This window comes from Drosophila navojoa, chromosome 4, assembly GCF_054131105.1.
Source record: "Drosophila navojoa isolate 15081-1374.11 chromosome 4, UAZ_NAV_1.0, whole genome shotgun sequence".
Classification (NCBI taxonomy): Eukaryota; Metazoa; Arthropoda; class Insecta; order Diptera; family Drosophilidae; genus Drosophila; species Drosophila navojoa.
The window spans coordinates 3,875,925-3,895,904 of NC_142892.1; the positions used below are offsets into that span (position 1 = coordinate 3,875,925).

General features: G+C 45.8%; 1 protein-coding gene across 2 annotated transcripts in view; it reads left to right on the top strand.

Annotated features, from left to right (window-relative positions):
• Positions 1-17,288, top strand: part of RhoGEF64C (Rho guanine nucleotide exchange factor at 64C) — a 126,063-nt gene extending 108,775 nt beyond the window's left edge. The window contains exons 5-8 of one of the 2 annotated variants that reach the window (XM_089260159.1): positions 10,342-13,475; positions 13,582-13,977; positions 15,138-15,365; positions 16,883-17,288. In XM_089260159.1, the coding sequence (XP_089116285.1) occupies positions 10,342-13,475; positions 13,582-13,977; positions 15,138-15,365; positions 16,883-17,014 (3,890 nt within the window). In that variant the 3' untranslated portion in view covers positions 17,015-17,288. Of the gene's footprint in view, positions 1-10,326; positions 13,476-13,581; positions 13,978-15,137; positions 15,366-16,882 lie in introns of both variants that reach the window. The other variant, XM_089260158.1, reaches the window with a different exon arrangement.
• Positions 17,289-19,980: the final 2,692 nt, after the last annotated feature.

Genomic DNA, 19,980 nt, shown 5'->3' on the forward strand with positions numbered 1-19,980 from the left:
TTACATTCAAAAATAATATTGTCATGTTTAAATAAAAATAAATAATAAAAATAAATGCTTAGAAAAAAAGAAAATAAACCCGCAATTCAAAAGAAAATCAAGTTCTAGTTCAGATAATTCATAGAAAATAATATGTGCTTAATTTTATGCAATAATTTATTATTTTAATTTGATTCTAAAGAACATTAATATGTTATACATAGTACAAAAAAAGTACATACAATCACATCCATCTACTGTGCTCAGCTGTCAGCGGGTTAAGCTGGACTTTGGGCAGCACAACTAGAGGGCAGCCGTTTGTGCTCCAGTCACAGTCGTAGCCAGGACAAAGTCTAGCACGTACGTCAAGCAGGTGCTTGGTCTAGGCTGCTACTCTTGCGCCCTCTTGGTATCTCTAGCTGGCTCCGTTTCTCTATTGTCCCATGCGGGTGCCCGGTGCCGCTTGCCATATGGCTAAAAATCGCACAGCGGACTGCGATGGCAGCTAGATGACTGTGGCTGAGGCTGTGGCTGTGGCCGTAGCTGTTGCTGTGAGTGTGTGTGAGTGTGAGTGTGACTCTGGCTTTCACTTTTAGTGCGCGTCGTGGTTGGCGCTCACGTCGTCGGCCATTTAAGCCTTAAGCAGCCCACTTAGTGGCACAGACATAAATCTGTGCTCCAAATCCGAGCAATTAAATGCATCGTAATTTAGCCGGGCGAACGGTTAGCAGCGCGCGCTCTTTAGTGCACAATTAGGGAGAAGTACGCACGGCGCCAGCCACATCCATATCCACATCCTTGGAAAGGACACGCACAGACACACACGTGTGCGCCATTTTGTTTCGCTTTGCCACGCTCCACAATTTCTTATTAATTGACGTGAATTTATGTATTTTCGACGCGTTATTGTTGGCTGCAGAAATTAAAAAATATAAACAGACATCGCAACTTCTACTCCACCCAACCACACACACACACACACACACACACATACACTCAAAGACACATAAAACACAAAGAGAGGGAGATCGAGAGAGAGGGTGGGAAGAAAAGTTGCCAAAAAGAAGAACGCATTTTTATAGCACTTGGTTGGCAGCGGGAAGAGCTGTGCGGCCGGAGATTGCCCATGGGCGGTTTGTAATAATTTGTTTGCTTTTTATTTGTGCTTGGATATCAAATGGGGCACACCCACTGCTCGGCGCAGCCCTCCAACCTAAACTGTGTCCAGTTGCTTTGTTATTGCCAGGTTAATGCGGACTTGTTGTTATGGGCCGTCCCACTCGGATGTTAGCTATTAGACGGCTATTAAATAATTGCTGGCAATTCAAGAGGAACACACACACACACACACACACACACACAGAGATAGACACAAAGAGAAGGCAACAACCGCAGCAGTAGCTGTAGCTATGAGCTGCTTTTTTATTGAAGCATCTAATTGCCGACAATTTGTGGCAAACTCCGCTCAAGTGGTCGACTCTCTGGGTCACTTTAAAAGCAGCAGCAGCAGCAGCACCAGCAGCAGCAGCAGAAGAAGCAAATGTGTAATTTAATAAACATTCAGCATTCGACTAACGTTGTGGGGTCAAAGCGGCTGAGCAATAATCGTATTACCCAATGCAGTGCAACAATAATAAGGCCAAAAACTGAGCACACACATAGAGAGAGAGAGGGACAGGCATAGATAGAGCAAGAGAGAGAAAAGGCGAGTGCACCTAGATGGAAAATCTAAAACCATAAAAGCCGTAAACCGAAAAAGACCCAGAGCAAAGCAGGCCAGGCACAGAGGCGCTGCAGCCGCAAACTGAAAACTTCTGAGCTGAAGGCCAGAGTTGCCAGAGTTGGTCGAGTTGGCAGAGAGTTTGCATGGCCAGAGTAGTGCGCATCGAAGTGCTGACAAATTAATTAAATAATATTTATTTGTAGCAAGAATTTATTAAACAGCTGCAGCGCAAAAACAACACCTGCTCGCAGAAGCCATCAACAATTAAAACTCACAGCTGTTAGCTTAATTGCTAACTGCAGTGCCTGATAAATATACATATGGATATATGTATATGTACATATGTATATGCAGATGTGTGAGTGTGAGTGTGTGGTATGTGGGCAGCTACAACAACAACAACAGCAACAGCATTTAGGACACTTTAATTGTTTTGCCCTGCACAAATTGCAAATGAACACGACACTCGAAAAGTTGCCCTCGTTCTGCTGCTACTGCTGCTGCCGGCAACGGTTCGTATACGTAACAATTTCTCGTATGCACTAAACAACATTTTACAGTTGCCTGCATAAATTGTGCTTAAAATGTAATCATGTAAATCGCAAATAATTGAGCGAAAGCAGAGCAGACAACAACACCCCCTAAACTAAACGTTGCTTTAGCTTTCAATTTGCTATGAATGTCTGTGTGTGTGTGTGAGCGTGTTGGGTATATGAAAAGTCGAGTGGACTCGCAATTCAATTATGCAGGGCAAATATCTTCTAATCCTCTTCAACCTCTACCATTTCACTTTAACACAGCTCGAGTGGTGTTTGCCTGTCGGATCGTTATGCTGCTATGAGGACTTAAGTGTGGTCTTTAATTATGTTTCTCAGCTATATGGATGAGTAATTGAATATACAAAATATGAAATGGTTCTCAGATGGCATCGCTTCTACAGTAAACATGCCGTAGACTAGATACTACAGCTCCACAAGTCCAGAGAGTGGCTTTAATATTATATTTAATTATTATCAATGCAAAGGGAATATTTTTCTGGGTCACGCCTATTGCGCAACCCTTGTCAGTCCGATTTCAGTTAAAAGTATTCAAAAATTACATAAAATGCCTTGAATTTCGCTTTTGTTTCGCCATAAAAAATTCATAAAATACAAAATTTTTACAATTTATTTCATATTAATTTTTCCATTTTTAAGCTAAGCATGCGTCAAACCTATAAGAAAAAAAAAATAGAAATTTGCAATGAGTTGCCCACGAACATATGCAATGGAAACTTGAATTTGTGCAATTTATGCAGCAACTAAAAGTATGCAACACTTTTTTTCGTCCTGCATTTTTTCGGCTACTTGCTGGGAATTTCTGTTTGCCTGGTCGCCCAGCCGCAATTTCGTTTAAATTTTGAGGTTTAGCGACTCAGCAACCGTCGCCCCTTGCCGGTATGCAATGAAATTTTTATACGCTATAATTTTGGCTACCTTCTGGCCCTTTCTGTTCGCCTGTTACTTCAGCGGGATTTTGGCCAAGTAATCGACAACTGTACCGCCGACAACTGACCCCATTGAGCGGGAATGCAATCTAATATTCTGTGTATTTTTTACCATTTCAGTTCGTCTTATATTTCGCCTGACTCCATTTCGCTTTTCTCAATTTTTTCAATGAAGAACACAAGTTTTTTTAAAATTTTTTTTATTAGTTTTTATTTATATTACTTTCAATATTTTAACGTTTTACAATATGCTTACATTTGTATTGCTTAAAGCTTAAATTATCGCAGTTAATCTAGGTTATTTTAACTACTGCCTTTATAGAGCTTGAACTATTCCAGCAACTCCATCGTCCAGAATGATGATAATATATCACAATGAGCATTGGTCCTGTAATGAAAGAAAACAGAATACTTTTGATTAAATTCAAGTCAATATGCAATATGCAAATGGAAATCAAATGCCTTTGAAATTAAAATATATAAAACTCAACTAAACAAATGCAGCTCTACGAGTTTTTGCTTTCTCTCTTTTATTATACTTTTTATTAACCTACTAAACAGCATCACTCTCTTATCAGCCTCCTAGGATTTTAAAGCAATCTCAGGCTGCTAGTCGGATGTCAGTTATTTTATTTTCTTAAAAGCCAATATACCCGCTTCTCAAGCAGCTTCACTTAGATATGAGTTTATAGTGCTTCTATCTGCTGACTGTAGCGAGCGGCTTTTAAACTCCTAAAGGCTTCTTTAGAGAACTGCAGAAAGTTAGCGCTCATTTGGCTGTTTGAAATGTTTGCTGTGCTTCTAGCTCGTCTCCTTCTTCTTCTTCTGCTTCTTCTTCTGGGCGTTGTTGTTGCTTTTCGCAAAAAATTATCGTAAAAGAATTTTACCTGAGCTACGTGACTGCTGAACTTAATATCCGTTTGTCATAAGCGTTTCTAATGCACACACACACACACTCATACTTACACATACACATACACGAGCACAGCAGTTCTTGCTACACTTAGCAGACACATACATATACACATACATATAGACAGACATACACACGACTAGCACGTAGAGCAGCTGAAAGAGCAGGCAGGAATGGCTTTAGCCGAAGGGGTAACCATGGGTAGGAGGGGCTCTTGAGGCACCTGTAAGGCTGCGACGCGTTGTGAAAAACAAAAGCCAGCGACATTTTCTAGCTAAATTAAGTATTTTTAGTATTTTTTTTTTTTTTAGAAGTTGTCTGAAACTTGTGCAGAGCGCGTGCTTTAGCTATTGTTGTTGTTGTAGAGATTGTTCTTGTAGATATTGTTGTTGCTGCTGCTGCTGCTGCTGCTGTTGCTCGGCATCCTATCTATGTCTCTGTTGTCTGCCAATGCATGCGCAAATTTTACGAGTATATTTCTGAAAGGTTCCGTCGTTGCGCGCGACGCTTTAATTGCATTTTGATGCTCGCCGCTCGCTGCTCGCTGCTGCTCTTGGGCACCAGCATCTACTGCTTCTTCTTTAAATAATGCAGCGCATTGTCTGCAGCAATCAGGTGAGCAGCCACGCCTTCACAAGCACAACAAGAAGAAGAGGGAGCTGAAGAAAAACAAAAAAGAATCGAGCCAACGACTGCTGGCCAGCTATAAAAGCAGCAGCTAGCCAAAGTAACTCAGCTTTTTTACGGCTACTTTTTGCCCACAAAGCCAAGCAGGCTACAAGCAGGAGTCTCTACGCTTTCCTATGCGACTGGCAGGGTATCGATTCTATAAGGAGCAGACGTATATAGTACAAGAATTCTGTAGAATATTCCAGTGAGCTGCTCTAGTGCTTACATCTGCTAAGGATTGTAATAAGGGTATTCCAGCGTCGTTCTTTGCTTTTGGCTGTAAAAGTTGCCTTTTGTTGCTTTTCTCTCAATTTTGTTGACATAAAAGCGACGCGACTGCCATTAAAGAAAAGTGTAGCATACTTTTGAGGGTCTGGCGCAGATTTTCTTAGCCTCAGCGCCAGCCAGCCTCAGTGCGCCAGCGAGGGAAAAACGCTTTTCGCAGCGTTGTTATAACCGTGCAGTAAGAAATTTTCCAACACATTTGGCCTGCAACTTGGGGCCAGACTTGTTTTGGCCAGTTGCTTTTGTCTTCCTCTCCCTTGGCAGCTAACCGTACGCCTGCCTACATCTTCCGCTGCTCTCTTGTTTCTACTCCTTCTTCTTCTTCTTCTTCTTCTTCGTCTCCTCATCGTGTTCGTGCAGTCATTTTCCTGGATATTATTTCTTTTTCGCCATTTCGGGCGCATTCATTCTGCTGCACGTTGCAAGCTGCCCATTGCCCGTTGCCCGTAGCCGTTGTCCCTGGGCAAATAATTTCACTGATAAAAGATTTTCAACGCATCTTCCCGTTCGCTGTTTTGCGCTTTGGCAATATGTTTTCAGCTGCACTCCCACTTCTTTCTGCTGCTTTTATTTGTTTTTTTACTCTACTCCCAAAATGGGAAAATATAATATAGGCGCTGACGTTGGCGTCGCCGGATGCGCCCTGTAAGTAGTTTACGCGCATTTAAAAGAAGAAGCCGAAACAGAGGAAGACCCACTCAAGACAAAACGCGACCCAGTGGCCAAGTCAGCAGCATCTGGCGTCCTGCAGCAACAAGAAACAGGAAATGAATGTTGTGCAGGCCAACAAAACGTGCCACGACAACAGCAGCCAAAAGCGCAGTCGAGCCAGCAGTTGTTGTTCTTGTCGTCATTTAATACCCTTTAAGGAAACCCCATAAACTACTTATATGTATGGTTATATATATACTTGATCGGAATTATAAAACGAGACTCGATGCAACTATATTTGGCTGACTGTTCATAGCTCTTCTCTTCTTTGAAATCTATATAGTATATTTAATATATGGTATTTAATATATGGTAGTCAGCATTTATTTCGGACTTAGAGTGAATATATAGAGTATTCCATCTTGGGTATTCTGCTGGCCATTTAAGAGTTCCTTAATCCCATGCCGAACTGCTCATTTCTTTGTTGATGCCACCTTCTGCTGCACTTTGTTGCTGCTTTGTTGTCTCAGTTGTTGTTGTTGCTGCTGCTGCCTGCCACTTGCAATGGGCATTGTTTGCTTATTTCACTGACAAAATGAAACTCGAATCAACTCGTGCATTTCTAATGCGAGTTTATATGCTTTATCCCTTGAAATTCGTATCAACGAAAAACAACTATCATTTGCCACGCCTCCACATGCCTCCTTCGGCCACTGCCATGTTCTGACTTTTATGGCTAGTAAATTTTTTCCTCGCCTTGCGAATTTCTTATTGAAATGAGCCAAAATGTGCACAATGTTTGCAGCCCGAACTCTTGAGCAATATTATCTCTGTTAGCTCTGGTCTCCCCTATCTTCGTCTTCAAGTCACAATCGCAATCGCCGTCCCAGAAACCCAATCGCAGCTCGGCACTTTGCCAGACGGAGTCAGAGTCGAGCCAGTTTGTCAGCTTGTCAGCAAGTTGAGTGTGGAGCTAAGCATTAGGATGAGCATGAGGTAGAATGGGGCGTGCCAGTGGCAGGGCGCGCATCTGCTCACTCAGTTCAGTCCGTCTTGCCGCTGCCGCTGCCGTTGCCTTTGCCGTTGCCTTTGCCATTGCCGTTGCTTTTGTTACTCATTTATTTTGATTTGTTTACCATTGCGATTTATATTTGTTCGTTTTCGTTTTTCGTTTTCCGCTCTGGAAACTAGTGAAAAGAGCGCGCATAGCAATAAAATTAAGCTCGGATTTATTGACCCATTTCAGTTTGACTCGCTATAGCCCCTCAATCATTCCCCTCTCCCTCCTGTGATCTCTCTTTTTACCCTCTCTTGGCTAGCTGTCCGTTTTGCTTTTGTGCAACAACTAAATTAAAATGTTTTACTAATCCCGACAAGTAACGCTTTTAATTACTTTTTCTTCTCAAATGCACACAGACACATTTGTAATGGACCAGCGCCCATGTACACGCCCCCAGTCCGTTGCCTACAGCCCACGGCCATGCCTATTCAATACGCTGCTTACACACACACAAACACACTGACGTACATATTATATGATAACAACAATAATAGACTGAACAACAATATTTATACATCAGATAACGAGCGACAACTAGAAAGAGACACAGAGACAGAGAGTGAAAGAGAGAGAGAGATTGATTTTTAGCTTTGGCGAAATTGCTGTAAAATTGTAGAAAACCTTTTTTTGGCATTTAATTTAATTAAAATGAAAAACAAACTGAAAGTTATTTGGCGCATAAATCGCATCAACTGAAGAGAGCTTGCAACAATGTTTCCATTTCCATTTGATTTCAACAACATTTTGCGTGTCATACTCGTGCAATTTCCATTGCATCCTCTTTGGCTCAGTGGCAAATAAGCTTGTTATCAGAGAGCTTTTCATTTCATTGACAAATCTATTTTCTTTACAAAAATATTTTAGTTAGCCAATCAATCGGGTCAACAAAGCTAACTACGCTGTGTGTGTGTGTGTGTGTTTTGCTTGCAGACATTTGATAAATTTTTATAATTGGCCATAGAATTTGTATAGCCAGAGCTATACTCTAGTATCTCAGAGCATAGCTGAGATGATTAGAAAAATAATCAAGTTAGATTTTGGCTAAAAAGAGGATTCAGACAATAGATAAATAGACATACATTCACTCATACCAGAATAGATAAATTGACCCAGTTGCATCTAGAGTTTCTATTGAGATATTTGTTATAGTTGTCGTTGTTTTGCTCTACTTTGTTTCATATGAATCTTGTCAAACTTTTCTCTCTGCTCACCTCCAATTACCAAAAACAATTTTAATTTGTAGTCAACTTCTTGCTGGAATTTGTCAACTCATCAAATATCACGTATACGCCGTCGCATTCATTTTATTAGCTAACACGAATGCTTTACAATTGGGCTACGCTTATACGTATTGCTGCTTACAGCACAAAAGGTGTTAATTAAATATTTTAACTCAAAGACAAGCGATTACAACAACAACAACAACAGCAACAACAACAAGATAAGCAAACGTAATTTTCAACAAAATCTCATTAAGTGGCTCGCACTCGACAACGAGCTGCCGAGCTGCCAAGCAGGTGGCATTTAGTGTACTCTTAAGTAAAACAGAAAAAAAAACAAAAACAAAATATAGAAGAAATAAATGAAAGCCAACAAAACGAAAGGCAAAGCATGGCAAATGGAGAACGAGTTGATTTCATCTCATTTGTGCATTGTCTGCATTGTTTTCTACAGCCACCTCACTCTATCTCACTTTCTCTCTCTCTGTCGCTGATATCCTTGCTGTTGTTGTTGTAATTTGTCGCTATTTTGCATAGAAAACTAACTTTGGAAATGCGATTAGCACACAAAGGTTCGATTGAAATTCAAGTGCTTGCCACAAATAATTAATTCGATTCAAGTCAAAGCCGACGTCGACGCCAACGCCATAGGCAAAAGCCACTCAGAGTGCTAGAGTGGCCGAGAGCAGGCACCATCCATATCTGACAGATGTACATCATTAATGCTGAAATCTCTACGCTGATGATACTCATTAACATAAAATGTCCACCTTTGGACATGGCCAAAGCTCAAGCACCGCACCGCACCGCACCGCACCACACCGCAGCGCACGGCCATAAAACCAGCTCACTTTTCACACTCATTAAAATGGACGAGAGCGAGCATGATAAGGACAACGTTAGCTACTGCTGCTGCTGCTGCTCAAGGACATCAGCAAGCGTGTCTCTGTCTGTGTGTGTGTGTCTGTGTGTCTGTGTGGGTGTAAATGGCTGATGGCATGTCCTGCAAGTGCCTGCTTATCGTCGCACAGACTTGACGTCTATCTGACGTCAGCGGCGCCGTTCAAATTTTAGAGATACGCGCTTACGAGAACCCTTTTCGCAGCCGCATTTCAGTTAAGACTCGGCGAAAGCCAACAAATAAAAATACCAAAATAAAGCGAGCAAAACACATTTAAATGTAATCTATTATCTTAATTCCGACACAAATTGTTTGCCACGTCTCGCGCTCTGCCCCTCGGGCCGCTGCCTGCGGTGACAGCCGCGTTCTTTCATCCAATTTCGCCCCGCAGCTCGCGCTCTCTTAACCCGACCGAACCGCCCAAAGCACAGCGTCAGCCCCTCTCTAAATAATGCCCAAACGCCATTTAGCAGCGTTGACTTGTGCACCCAGCCTCAAGGACTGGCAATTCAAATGCCAGCGCAGGACAGCCAGAGCATGCCAGATACAAAGAGCGAACGGCGAACGGCAGCCGCTGAAAAGCAAACGCTTATCGGCCGCAACGTAAATCACCCAATTTACCATAAATAAAGATATGTACATATTGTCAGCGAGCATGAGGAATAGCTAACCCACTGGGCGGCCAGTGGGGCAGTGGGGCAGCGGGGCCACTTGGGGCAGCAGCAAAGCCGCCGCCAAACCAAAACCAAAACAAAACACCTTATCGCTGGCAAGCACATCTTTAAGTGGCTGTCAACGTGGCACACAAGGATGTAGGTTGGGTCGGTGGTTGGGCTGGTGGTTGGCCGTTTGCCTGCGTAGTTGACTTGGTGGTGGCTGGGTGGGTTTTACCCGCGGGCAACTGCTGGCCGCCCCAAAGACATATAAATCTGCATGCATAAAGTGCAGCCAAGTGGTCAAAGTGCTTAGCCGAAATATAGCTAAAAATACACTGTGAGAAAGAGGCTTCCATAAAGAGAAAGACGCTAAAAGCTAAAATTAGTTAGGCTGTGCAAATATTTTTATCAAAATCTCAAGTTAAATTAGAGGAAGAATTATTGTGATGAACGCTGATCAAAATCAGTAATAATGATAAATTTGCCAAATTTCTGTCTTCTTTCTCCTTTAATTTTCATGTAAATCGTAGAAAAAAGCGTAACTTAATTTTAATTAGGGTAATCAACATTTTCGATATCCCTCCATTCTTTCGCATCACGTACACAAAGCTGTTGGCTGGGTCCGTTCTTTCCCTTCAACCGTTCATCAAGCAAAGAAAAAAACGTTTGCGCTTGCGTTTGCTGCCTCTGTTGTCTGCGGTTTATTTTGCAAAAGGCAACATTTTGCTAGCTGCGACACGCGATTCACCACTTGCCACTCGCCACTAACCAGCTCTTCTCTACTCTTTTCTTTGGCAGGAGGCAGTGCCACAACAACAACAGCAGCAGCAACGACAAGGACTACGACAACGGCAGCGACAGCCCAAAAGACGACAGCAGCAAATCGCGATTATGACGATGATGACGAGCACAACGACAGCAACAATAGCAACGACAAGGACAAAGACGAGGACCACGACCAGCAGGCTAAGGCTGAGGCTGAGGCTGAGCCTGCCATTGAGTCGAAACAGGGTAAGCTGCAACAGCATCAGCAGCAGGAGAGCAAGGACGAGGCCAGTAGCAGCAGCAGCAGCGGCAGCGGCAGCAGGCCGCGGGCAAGTCAAAAGCGTGCAGCACAAACGACACAATCGCGAAATCCCATCAGACGCGCTCACAGCGAAAGGCATTTGTCTGCCCCGCCCAGCTCCAAGTCGAGGCCACAGCCTGGCCAGGACAAGCACGACCAGCAGCAGCAGCAAAAGCAGGAGCTGGAGCAGGCAGAGCACTCAGCAGCAAACCCCTCGCAGTCTGGTGTCATTTTAAATTTTAAGGACACAATGGCGCTGCGCATAAAAAGCAACCGCAACGACTCGAGAGATTTATTTCAAAGGCGACCAACGGAGCCACCGCCGCCGCCGCCTTTGCCCAAGACGCCGACCGCAAACGGATTAGAGAAGCAGCCGCAGCCGCAGCCGCAGCAAATCAATAAGTCAACTGCTCCTGCTTCCGCTCCATCGCAGTCGCCATCACCGTCGCCGTCGCCATCGCCATCTCGGCAGCAACAGCCAAAGCCACAGCCACAGCCACAGCAGAGGACTGTGGTCCGGGTGGCGCCCTTTAACAAGAGCAGCGAGGTGCATCGCCTGAAAATCTCGCACAGCGAACAGGACGCCCATCCTCTGCAGCTGGAGCACAATGTCACGATGCGCTGCCACTCCCCGCATGCGGAGTCGGACGTGGCGCCCAAGAAGACATCGATACTGATTAACGGCGACGACTGCTACTCCACCATGAATCTCAGCGCCGATGCCGCCCAGCCCCTCTACCAGTCCTCCGTGGTGGTCAACAGCCAGACTGCGAACAGCGTCTGCATCAGCGTCAGCAGCGCCGAGGAGCAGCTCATCCAGCAGCACAATCTGCTCAACACGCTACGCAGCCAGCACGCCAATCTGGCTGCCATTATACCGATCAGGAGCAGCAATTCCAGCGAAGTGAATCTGCAGCGTTCCGCTTCATGCATCTCATCCACGTCGAGCAGCTCGACGTCGAGCAGCAGCAGCTCGAGTGGACGCGGTCGCACCCTCATCAGGCTGGACTATGACAAGGAACTGGCCACAGCGGGCAGCAGGCATTCAGCAACCACAACCACGCCCATTAATACGCCTTCGCCGCCAGCGATTTGCTCAACGCCGGCCACTCCACCACCGCCTTCTCCTTCAGCGAGCGCTGCTCTGGTGCCGCACGAGACGGAGCTGCTTAAGATTCTACGAAATCCCGTGGAGGCTGTCAAGCGGAATCTCGTGCCGCATGTCTGCGGCTTGCGGCTGCCCGCAACGGATGCGCTGCGCAGCAAGAAAATGCAGGAGACACAAACCGCTGCCACGCCCACCAAGGAGGCAGCGCCGAGCAGTGGCTTCATTGCCAAGCTCTTGCAGGATCCGATGCTGAGCCAGGTGGCCGACGGCCTGGAGACGGACACAGTGGCAGAGCTGATCGAGCACTCGCTGGAGCGACTGCAGCGGACGCGCGAAGGCATCGACATGAGCGGCACCAAAGATCACGAGGACATGAACCGGCTGATCAACGTCTCGTTGCAGCGCGTGCGCCAGGAGCGACAGCCGGCAGCGGCGTCGACGACGGCGACACCAACGACGACCCAGACGCCGACGACGACAACGACCAAAGAGGAGGATCGTCTGTCCAATCGGGGCAGCATCAGTTCCGCCAACAGTTTCGCCTCCGCCAACAACTACGAGATGTTCGACTTCGAGGCGGCGGCCAATGAGTCCGACTGCTATCAGAGCTGCTCCAGCGAGATGACAGCCTCAGGCGTGCTGGAGGAGGTGCCAGCCGAGGCCGAGCCCGCAGCAGACTCCGATGTGGACGCCTCGACACGCGCCAAGTTCTATCAGCTTCTAGTGGACGCGACTCTGGCGGAGATCGAGCACAGCACGCACACTGAGGCCGAGCATCACTATGAATCCATCAGGCATCATGGCGATCCCATTTATGAGGAGATCAACGAAGTGCCACCGCCTTTGCCCCTCACCGCGCCCCCACTGAGCGATGCCGAGCTGGATAAGAAGGCGGCGCGCTCCATCTTTGAGGGCGCCTCCAAATACGACATACTCTCCTATCTGGTGGACGCCAAGGAGCGCGGGCTGGTGCGCGAGGAGAGCTTCGACTACAGCAACAATCCGAAGATCATCGAAGAGGAGGCCAGCGACACGCTCAGCGAGCTGGAGAAGCGCGTCAGCTGCGACGATAGCCACAGCAACATGAGCTCCTTGTCGCCGCCGCCGCACAACTTCATCTGCGGCAAGAGCGGCAGCGATGTAGAGCGCCAGGACTCGGGCGTTGGCTCCGAGACAAGCAAGTCCTCGCGCAGCAAGTACCAGCCGGCTGTGAGTCCTTTGCACCTGTGCGAGGACTGCGACGGAGCTGTGGAGACGCAGCTGCGCGAGGCGGGCGTCCTCTATGCGCCGCTCGTGTGCCGCAAGTGCGGCAAGAAGCGGGTGGAGCGCAAGGAGATTATCACCGAGATTGTGGAGACGGAGGAGAAATATGGCCGCGACTTGCAAATCATACTGGAGGAGTTCTGCCAGCCGATGCTGGTGGCCGGCCTGCTCACCCAGGAGCAGCTCTCTGCAATCTTCCTCAATACGGAAGACTTGCTCGAGAACAATCAGACGCTGGCCGAGCGTATGCGAGACGCCCTGGACATTGCTCTGGAGCAGGGCGACGATGATCTCCTGACGGTCAACATTGGACGCATCTTTCTCGACTTTACCCAAATGCTGCACGCCTTCGAGAGCTATTGCGTGCGACAGGCGGGCGCCAGCCTGCTGCTGGCCAACCTCGAGAAGGAGAAGGAGCTGCTGCGCATCTTCCTGAAGGTCTCCCAAATGGAGAACGCCGTGCTGCGTCGCATGAATCTCAACTCGTTTCTGATGGTAAGTGATTGGCCGATGCTCGATTGTATTTTATATGCATGGCTAGCCTCAAAGCGTCTGTTTCTCACTTGATTCCCTTTGTCTCTTTCTCTCTTTCTCTCTCTAGGTGCCCGTACAGCGTGTCACCAAGTATCCATTGCTGCTGGCGCGTTTGTACAAGGTGACGCCCGCACACCTGGAGGGACGTGAGCTGTTGAAACAGGCGCAGGAGAAAATTGAATTGCATTTGAATCACATCAACCAGGAGGCCAAGGATGTGCCCACCAAGCTCTGGCGCCGCATCAGCTCCTCGAGCCCCAATCGGCGTGCCTCCTGCGAAATTGATATGATAAACATCAAGCTGCGCAAAATGGCCATCGACATACTCGAGTGGAATCACGATGAGGTCCGCTTCGCCATGGAGGGCAAGCTCCTCTACACGCAGCCCACCGACAGCAACTGGAAGAAGGCGCGCACCATCAAGCTGACCCCAGTGAATGCGCTGCTCGTGACCAATGGCAAGGTAAGCTATGAATGGAGGGCAAAGCCAAAGCTAAGGCTAAGGCTAGAGGGAGCAGTTAGGAGTGAAAGCTGCCCCCCCAACAGGACCTGTTACTTCAGTTCCCGGTCACGTTTGACAAGCGACAAACGATGCTCGGGCGTTTGACATGAGGTGTGGGCAATTAGCGAGCGCAGCTTGCACCTAATAGCCCTCACTTCATCTCTCCCTGCTCGACCTCTCCCTCCTCCTTTTTGCCTCTGCACGGGATCACGCCTTCCAAACTGGGTTTCAAGTGGACTGCAGGCCGGAAGACAGAGCCGGGAGCATGTGCGAACTAACTGATGTCATGGCAACAGTTTTTGCCGTACGATAAAAGATTTCAACAAATCAGAGCAAAGCCGACTAGGGCCACCGTGTGGAGTGGCAAGCGAGCAGCAGCTGGGCGACTGCCCGTTGACGCATCGAGTGGAACGGAAGCGCATCCGGCCTGTCCTAATGAAAAGTGCTTATCCAAGCAACTATCTGCTTTTGATGCCTAAAAACAAAACGAGTTTCCCATTCGTAGGCGAGCCATACAAAAAATAGCAAAGTGTGCTCCACTTAGGAGAGTGCCCGCCCAGCAGATACCCTGTATTGCAGTTCTATATAAACTCTATATGCACCACATCAGTAGCATATTCTCTTCCATGCATCCTTACGTTTGCTGGGTAGAAATAACCAACGGCGTCAAGTGGGCCACAAGCCGAGTATCCCAAAAGGCCAGCAGGGTGCGCTCTGTGCAGGGCGATGGGATTGTGGCACATCGATGGCGACGCAGTGCGTATGTCACTTGTTTGGTTTTTGTGCCCTGCTCTAAATTTTTGCAAAAGCCTTACCCGACAATTGCTCAATTCAAGGCAATTTCTTTTTTCTGGCCCATTTTTTGTTTTTTTGTTTCTGGGCTGTTGTTTTGGGTGCTGATGTTGGTTCGAGTCCTGCTGCTTGTCTTGCTGCTTCCTGCGGCAGTTGTTGCTCTGCCTGCCTGACAAGCTTTGTGTGCTCGCGTTATCTGTAGGCAGCACGACGCTCCTCGGTCCTCGGTCCGAGCTTCAAGCTACGCTTTTTCTAGTTGTAATTTTGTTTAGTTTCGCCTTACACAATTTTCTATTTCCACTTCCATTTTTCCCTTTTTTTTCTGGCAGCCAAGTACCAATTATAGGGCAGAGCAGGCCATGTCGGATAAACTGAATTTCCCGAAGCACAATGGCATTCGGGAGGCCTCGCTGCTGATGGTGAAGGAGAAGTGCGGACGGTACACGCTGACACGGGAGCCGTTGTATCTGGACAGATGTGTTGTGTGCAGCGAAGCGGATTGGGATGATTATTTCGAAGTGCAGGAAATTTCATCGAAGGACACATTCATATTCAAAGTGAGTAGACGCCAGCTGCACCTACCCCTACACCTACCCCTACACCTACCCCTACAACTACACCTACACCACCTAAGCCTAGCTACGATGCCTCCTGTGCATTGTTTTGGCTCCACGTCCCCTCCTCGCCTTCGCTCGGATTTGGTTTTGCCTGTTGTCAGTTGACTTGGCATTTAAATGGAACCGTTTGCCTTTTGACTGCACACCAGCAAATGTTTGGGCTTCGTTAGTTTTGCCCCAGCCGTTTGGCGGGATTCCCTCTTCCCTCTCTATGCGGGGCTACAAGTTTCGGTTCAGCTTTCGCTACAACGGCACGCTGGCTGTGGATGTGCCCAGCCTGATGATCTTACCAAGTTAATAGAGCAGCAACAACACAATTAACACAGCTACAAGAGCAGGCAACAGCTGGTTAACGAAGACAGCGGAAAAAAGCCAACTAACTAGCGGAAAAAAGGATGTGGGTAGAAAACAGAGAGTAGTTTGGTAGGAGAGTAGAAGAGGACAATTGGAGAGTAGAAGAAAAAGAGGGTAGAAGAGAATGATAGTAGATGAGTGGAAAAGTAGGGAGTAGAAGAATGGAAGGATAGAAAAGTGGGAAAGAAGAAGAGAGAAGATGAGCAAGAGTAGGCGAAACAAAGTTCCATAGCAGATGAGTAGAGGAATGGAATCGTAGAGGAATAGAAGAGTAGGGAAGAGTAGATGAGAAAGCCAGTAGAAGAGAGTAAAAGCATATGAGACTGGGAAATCAGAAGATCATAGAAGTAGGGCATTAGGAAAGTAATGACTATCCATTACAAATGCCAGCTGACACGGCTGCCGCTGCCAAAAATAAAGCTCGCGTGCAACAGAAGAGTTTTGATGGCCTTTGAAAATTCATATGGCATACCTATGGGAGCAAGGGAGCTGCACAATGCCAGTTTCATACAGTACAGTTTACGTATTTAATAACAGACAGGCCACACACACACACACACACACACGTTCGCCTACGCACTCATAACACACACACATACACACATACAGAGTGGAGCACATATAGAAATCCATTTGAAATCCTGTCTAATGTAAAGCGAGACGCAGCTTCACTCATGCGAATTTTTTTGTTGCCCCGAGGCACCGAGTTAAGCCATCGGGTAGATGATTGCGGTGGCTGCCTGCCACGAGACCCCTAACCGCCCTGACCTCCCGCCGCAGTCTTTTGAAGTGCGTTGAGGCAGCGCACGTAAAGTGCCTGCCAAAATGAATGACATTTATTGAAATTTAACAAGAGAATGAAAAAGAAAAGAAAAGAAAAACGAACGTGGAATAAAGAGAAATTGTCGCTGCGTGAAAGGACGAGTCGGGCTTTGCATAAATTGTGGCGTTTAGCTACGGCGAACTGGACACACAGACAGAGGCACACGCACACATATGACACCTGTCCAACTGACGTTTCAATCAAATATGTCTAACACTTTGACAACATATGCTTAACTCTCTTTCACACTTTCACTCTCTCTCTCTCTTTCCTTCCACAGGCTGAGGATGGCTTACGCACTAAGCAGTGGTACACCCAGCTGCAATATCACGCCCAAGGCATGGGGGCGTGGCGCAAGCGACGCAACGCTTTGGCCAACATAATGATCAACGGAATGCTGACGCGCACTTAGCCAACAACAACAGCAACAACAACAACAGCAACAATTTGGAAATTGGCATTTAATGTGTTATCGATGCATTATTATTAACCAACAATTGAATAATAATAGTTTAAGTGGTATACACATACATATATACAAATTTATATACAATTTAACCATAGTGTTTACAACAACTATACCTACACAGAGCGAAAAAAGAGAAAGAAGTAAAGTAAATAAAATACCTATATACATATATAACACTCTATAACGACGCAATAAACAAATTCATATATATAAATTTATTATTGATCTGTTTAATTGCGTTTTAATTGAGTAATTCAATCAAAGTTCAACACCTTCTTAGTGGGCGAGAATAACAGTTACGATTGTGATTGGCATTCGGATGGAAAAATGTTGATTACATTTTCACAGAATTGCCGCAAAATTACGCAAAGTTTTGCCAACTTCTAGCCGCAAGCTCAGCTACAAAAACACTTTGCACATCATTGCAAATATTTAAACAAACCAACAGACATACATACATATGTATGTATATGCACGTTATGTTTGTATAATATTCGCAGTTGATTAAAACATTTTAAATCTCATCCACAAATACGAGCGAACAACAACTATAACATTTAACAAAACAACTGGCGAACAAACAAGAGAGAGAGGGAGAGAGAGAGAGAGACCCAAGTGGTTTCGACTTTGGGGTTTTATGGCTCTCTGGACTGGGCTTACGCTTTCCACAGACGTTTCCACAGACGTTTCCACTGGGGGGTTTATTGCTTGTTTAATTACACAAATAACTGAGCAGATTATTATGGTTAAACACGAAACAGTAATTGTCATGGCCAGTCACAGCAATTGCTTCGACAATACTGAATGAAAATCAAAGCCAGCACACAAGTTGTTTAAGTTTTCAAATACCCTCCCGACCTCCCGAATGGCTGGTGAATTGAAGAACTCAGATGAGTTCGTATGTGTGAATGAATGAAAATATAGAAGATCTTTAAGCTTGACCAGAAAATTATTATATAAGTATAGGATCAAAATATTGTAAGACTTTTATGAGTAGTAAATGCATTTAAGTGTAGTCTGAGCATCTATCTATCTGTAGGGATTTCCTCTGTGTTATAGTGATTAAAGTCAAGGCTAAAGTCAACCGCAAGCTGCCTGCAATGAGTATATAAAAACTGCATTAAGAAAAAACTCCATTACGAGCCAAGTGAATAAATCAACTATAAGATCTGGTTAATATTAATAATGAAACACGAATATAATTATATAATCAATAGAAAATAGCTAAATGTTTGAATGTCTGTTACACAATGTGCTGATAACGTACTTAATTTTCCTGCTAAATAAGTCAAACAGACTCAAGTGGGCTTCAGTTCGAGAAATATGAAAACAAAACACTTGCAAATTTCATGCGAAACTAATCGGATTCATGGCTCAATCATTGTCCTGCAGCAGGCTCTTCACACAACTTTGTTACTTAGTGCAATTAATGAGTAATGAAGAGCTGAAATGTAAATTATTTGGGCACAGTTACGACATGTCAAGCTGGCACACAGAGATAGAAAATTCATAATGTACTTAGGTATCTAGAAAATCTATATTTGATATAATGATTTTGTTATGATGCGGTTTACACACTTCACTGGGACAACAAATAACTTGTGGTTGTTTGTTAATTCATTAAGTTAGCTGGGCCGAGATGAAAATCATTTGCAATGGCGCCTGTGGCGCATCGAAGCCTTTGATGGCTTTCGTTATAAATGTTACTAATACGCCACGTAAACAAGTCCCAAATCCTTTAAAGCAGCCCCAAAGAAAGCCGCATGCGGCAAAATTGAAAAGCAAAGCCAAACTCGGAAACGATAAAAGTGGCGAGGACATAGAGCAGCCGGCTGCCGGAGATGCCGGGAATGTTGGCCAAAGAGAAAACTGCATGCTGAGCGCAATTATGCTGGACAAACATTTGCCAGGACAGCCAAACGAGCAGAGCAGAGCGAGAGAGAGATAGAACTAATAGACAGAGAGCGAGAGAGTGCGAGTGAGAGAGAGAGAGTCTTTTTCCTACCTCAACGTTTGGCACTCCACATTAGCCAAGGCGCCCGATGCCGGGATGTGGCACTTAGCATGCACCTTGGCACACGCATCAATACACACACACACACACACACAGTCAAGCTCTCTAGCTTTAGTGTACTCCAGTGCCTGGTTGGCCAAACACAGACTTCAGTTCCAGTTGAGCAACAGAACAGACGCTGTCGCGCTGTCTCTCAGCCTCGTCCTCCATCTCTAACCCATTCCCAATCGCAGCCTTCCTCTGACTTGGGCCGTGGAACGTGTTATAACAATAGGGTGTCATGGTGGCAATATATATTCCATTTCCACTCCACGCACACACACACAGACGCACTCGGGCTGCTGCTCGACTCGCTAGTCGGGCGACTAACACTAACGAGCAGTAAAACAAGTTTAAGATTTGCCGGCACACAAATAAAAGCACAACCCGAGCCAGGCGCCTCTTCTCGCTTCACTCCTCCCTTCCCTCCTTCTCTCACTCTCTCTTTTCGCTCGGTCGGCTGCTGCCTCTCGTGCCGCGAGGCCGCTGGCGGATGCTGAGCGGAAGTTGGGCTTTAGCGTGCAATAACATAACCAAGGCACGTAGCACAAACACGGTACATTATATTGTATAAGCAGACTTCATTACGGTATTTAAACAGAATATCCACAAATTCTGACATGTCGAATGCGCCGCACCAAATCTGAACAATGGGCCGAAAAACGACAGACAAAAATACCAATTCGAAAGGCATAAAGTCAATCAATCATATGCAATACAGATGAATATATATACTACATCAGAAGATAGGAATGGAAACGAAAACTTAGTACTTCCTAAGGATCAATAACAGGCAAAGGCATAAGAGATTAAATCAACTAGATACTTAGTTAGTATTAGGTATTAATTCGACTTT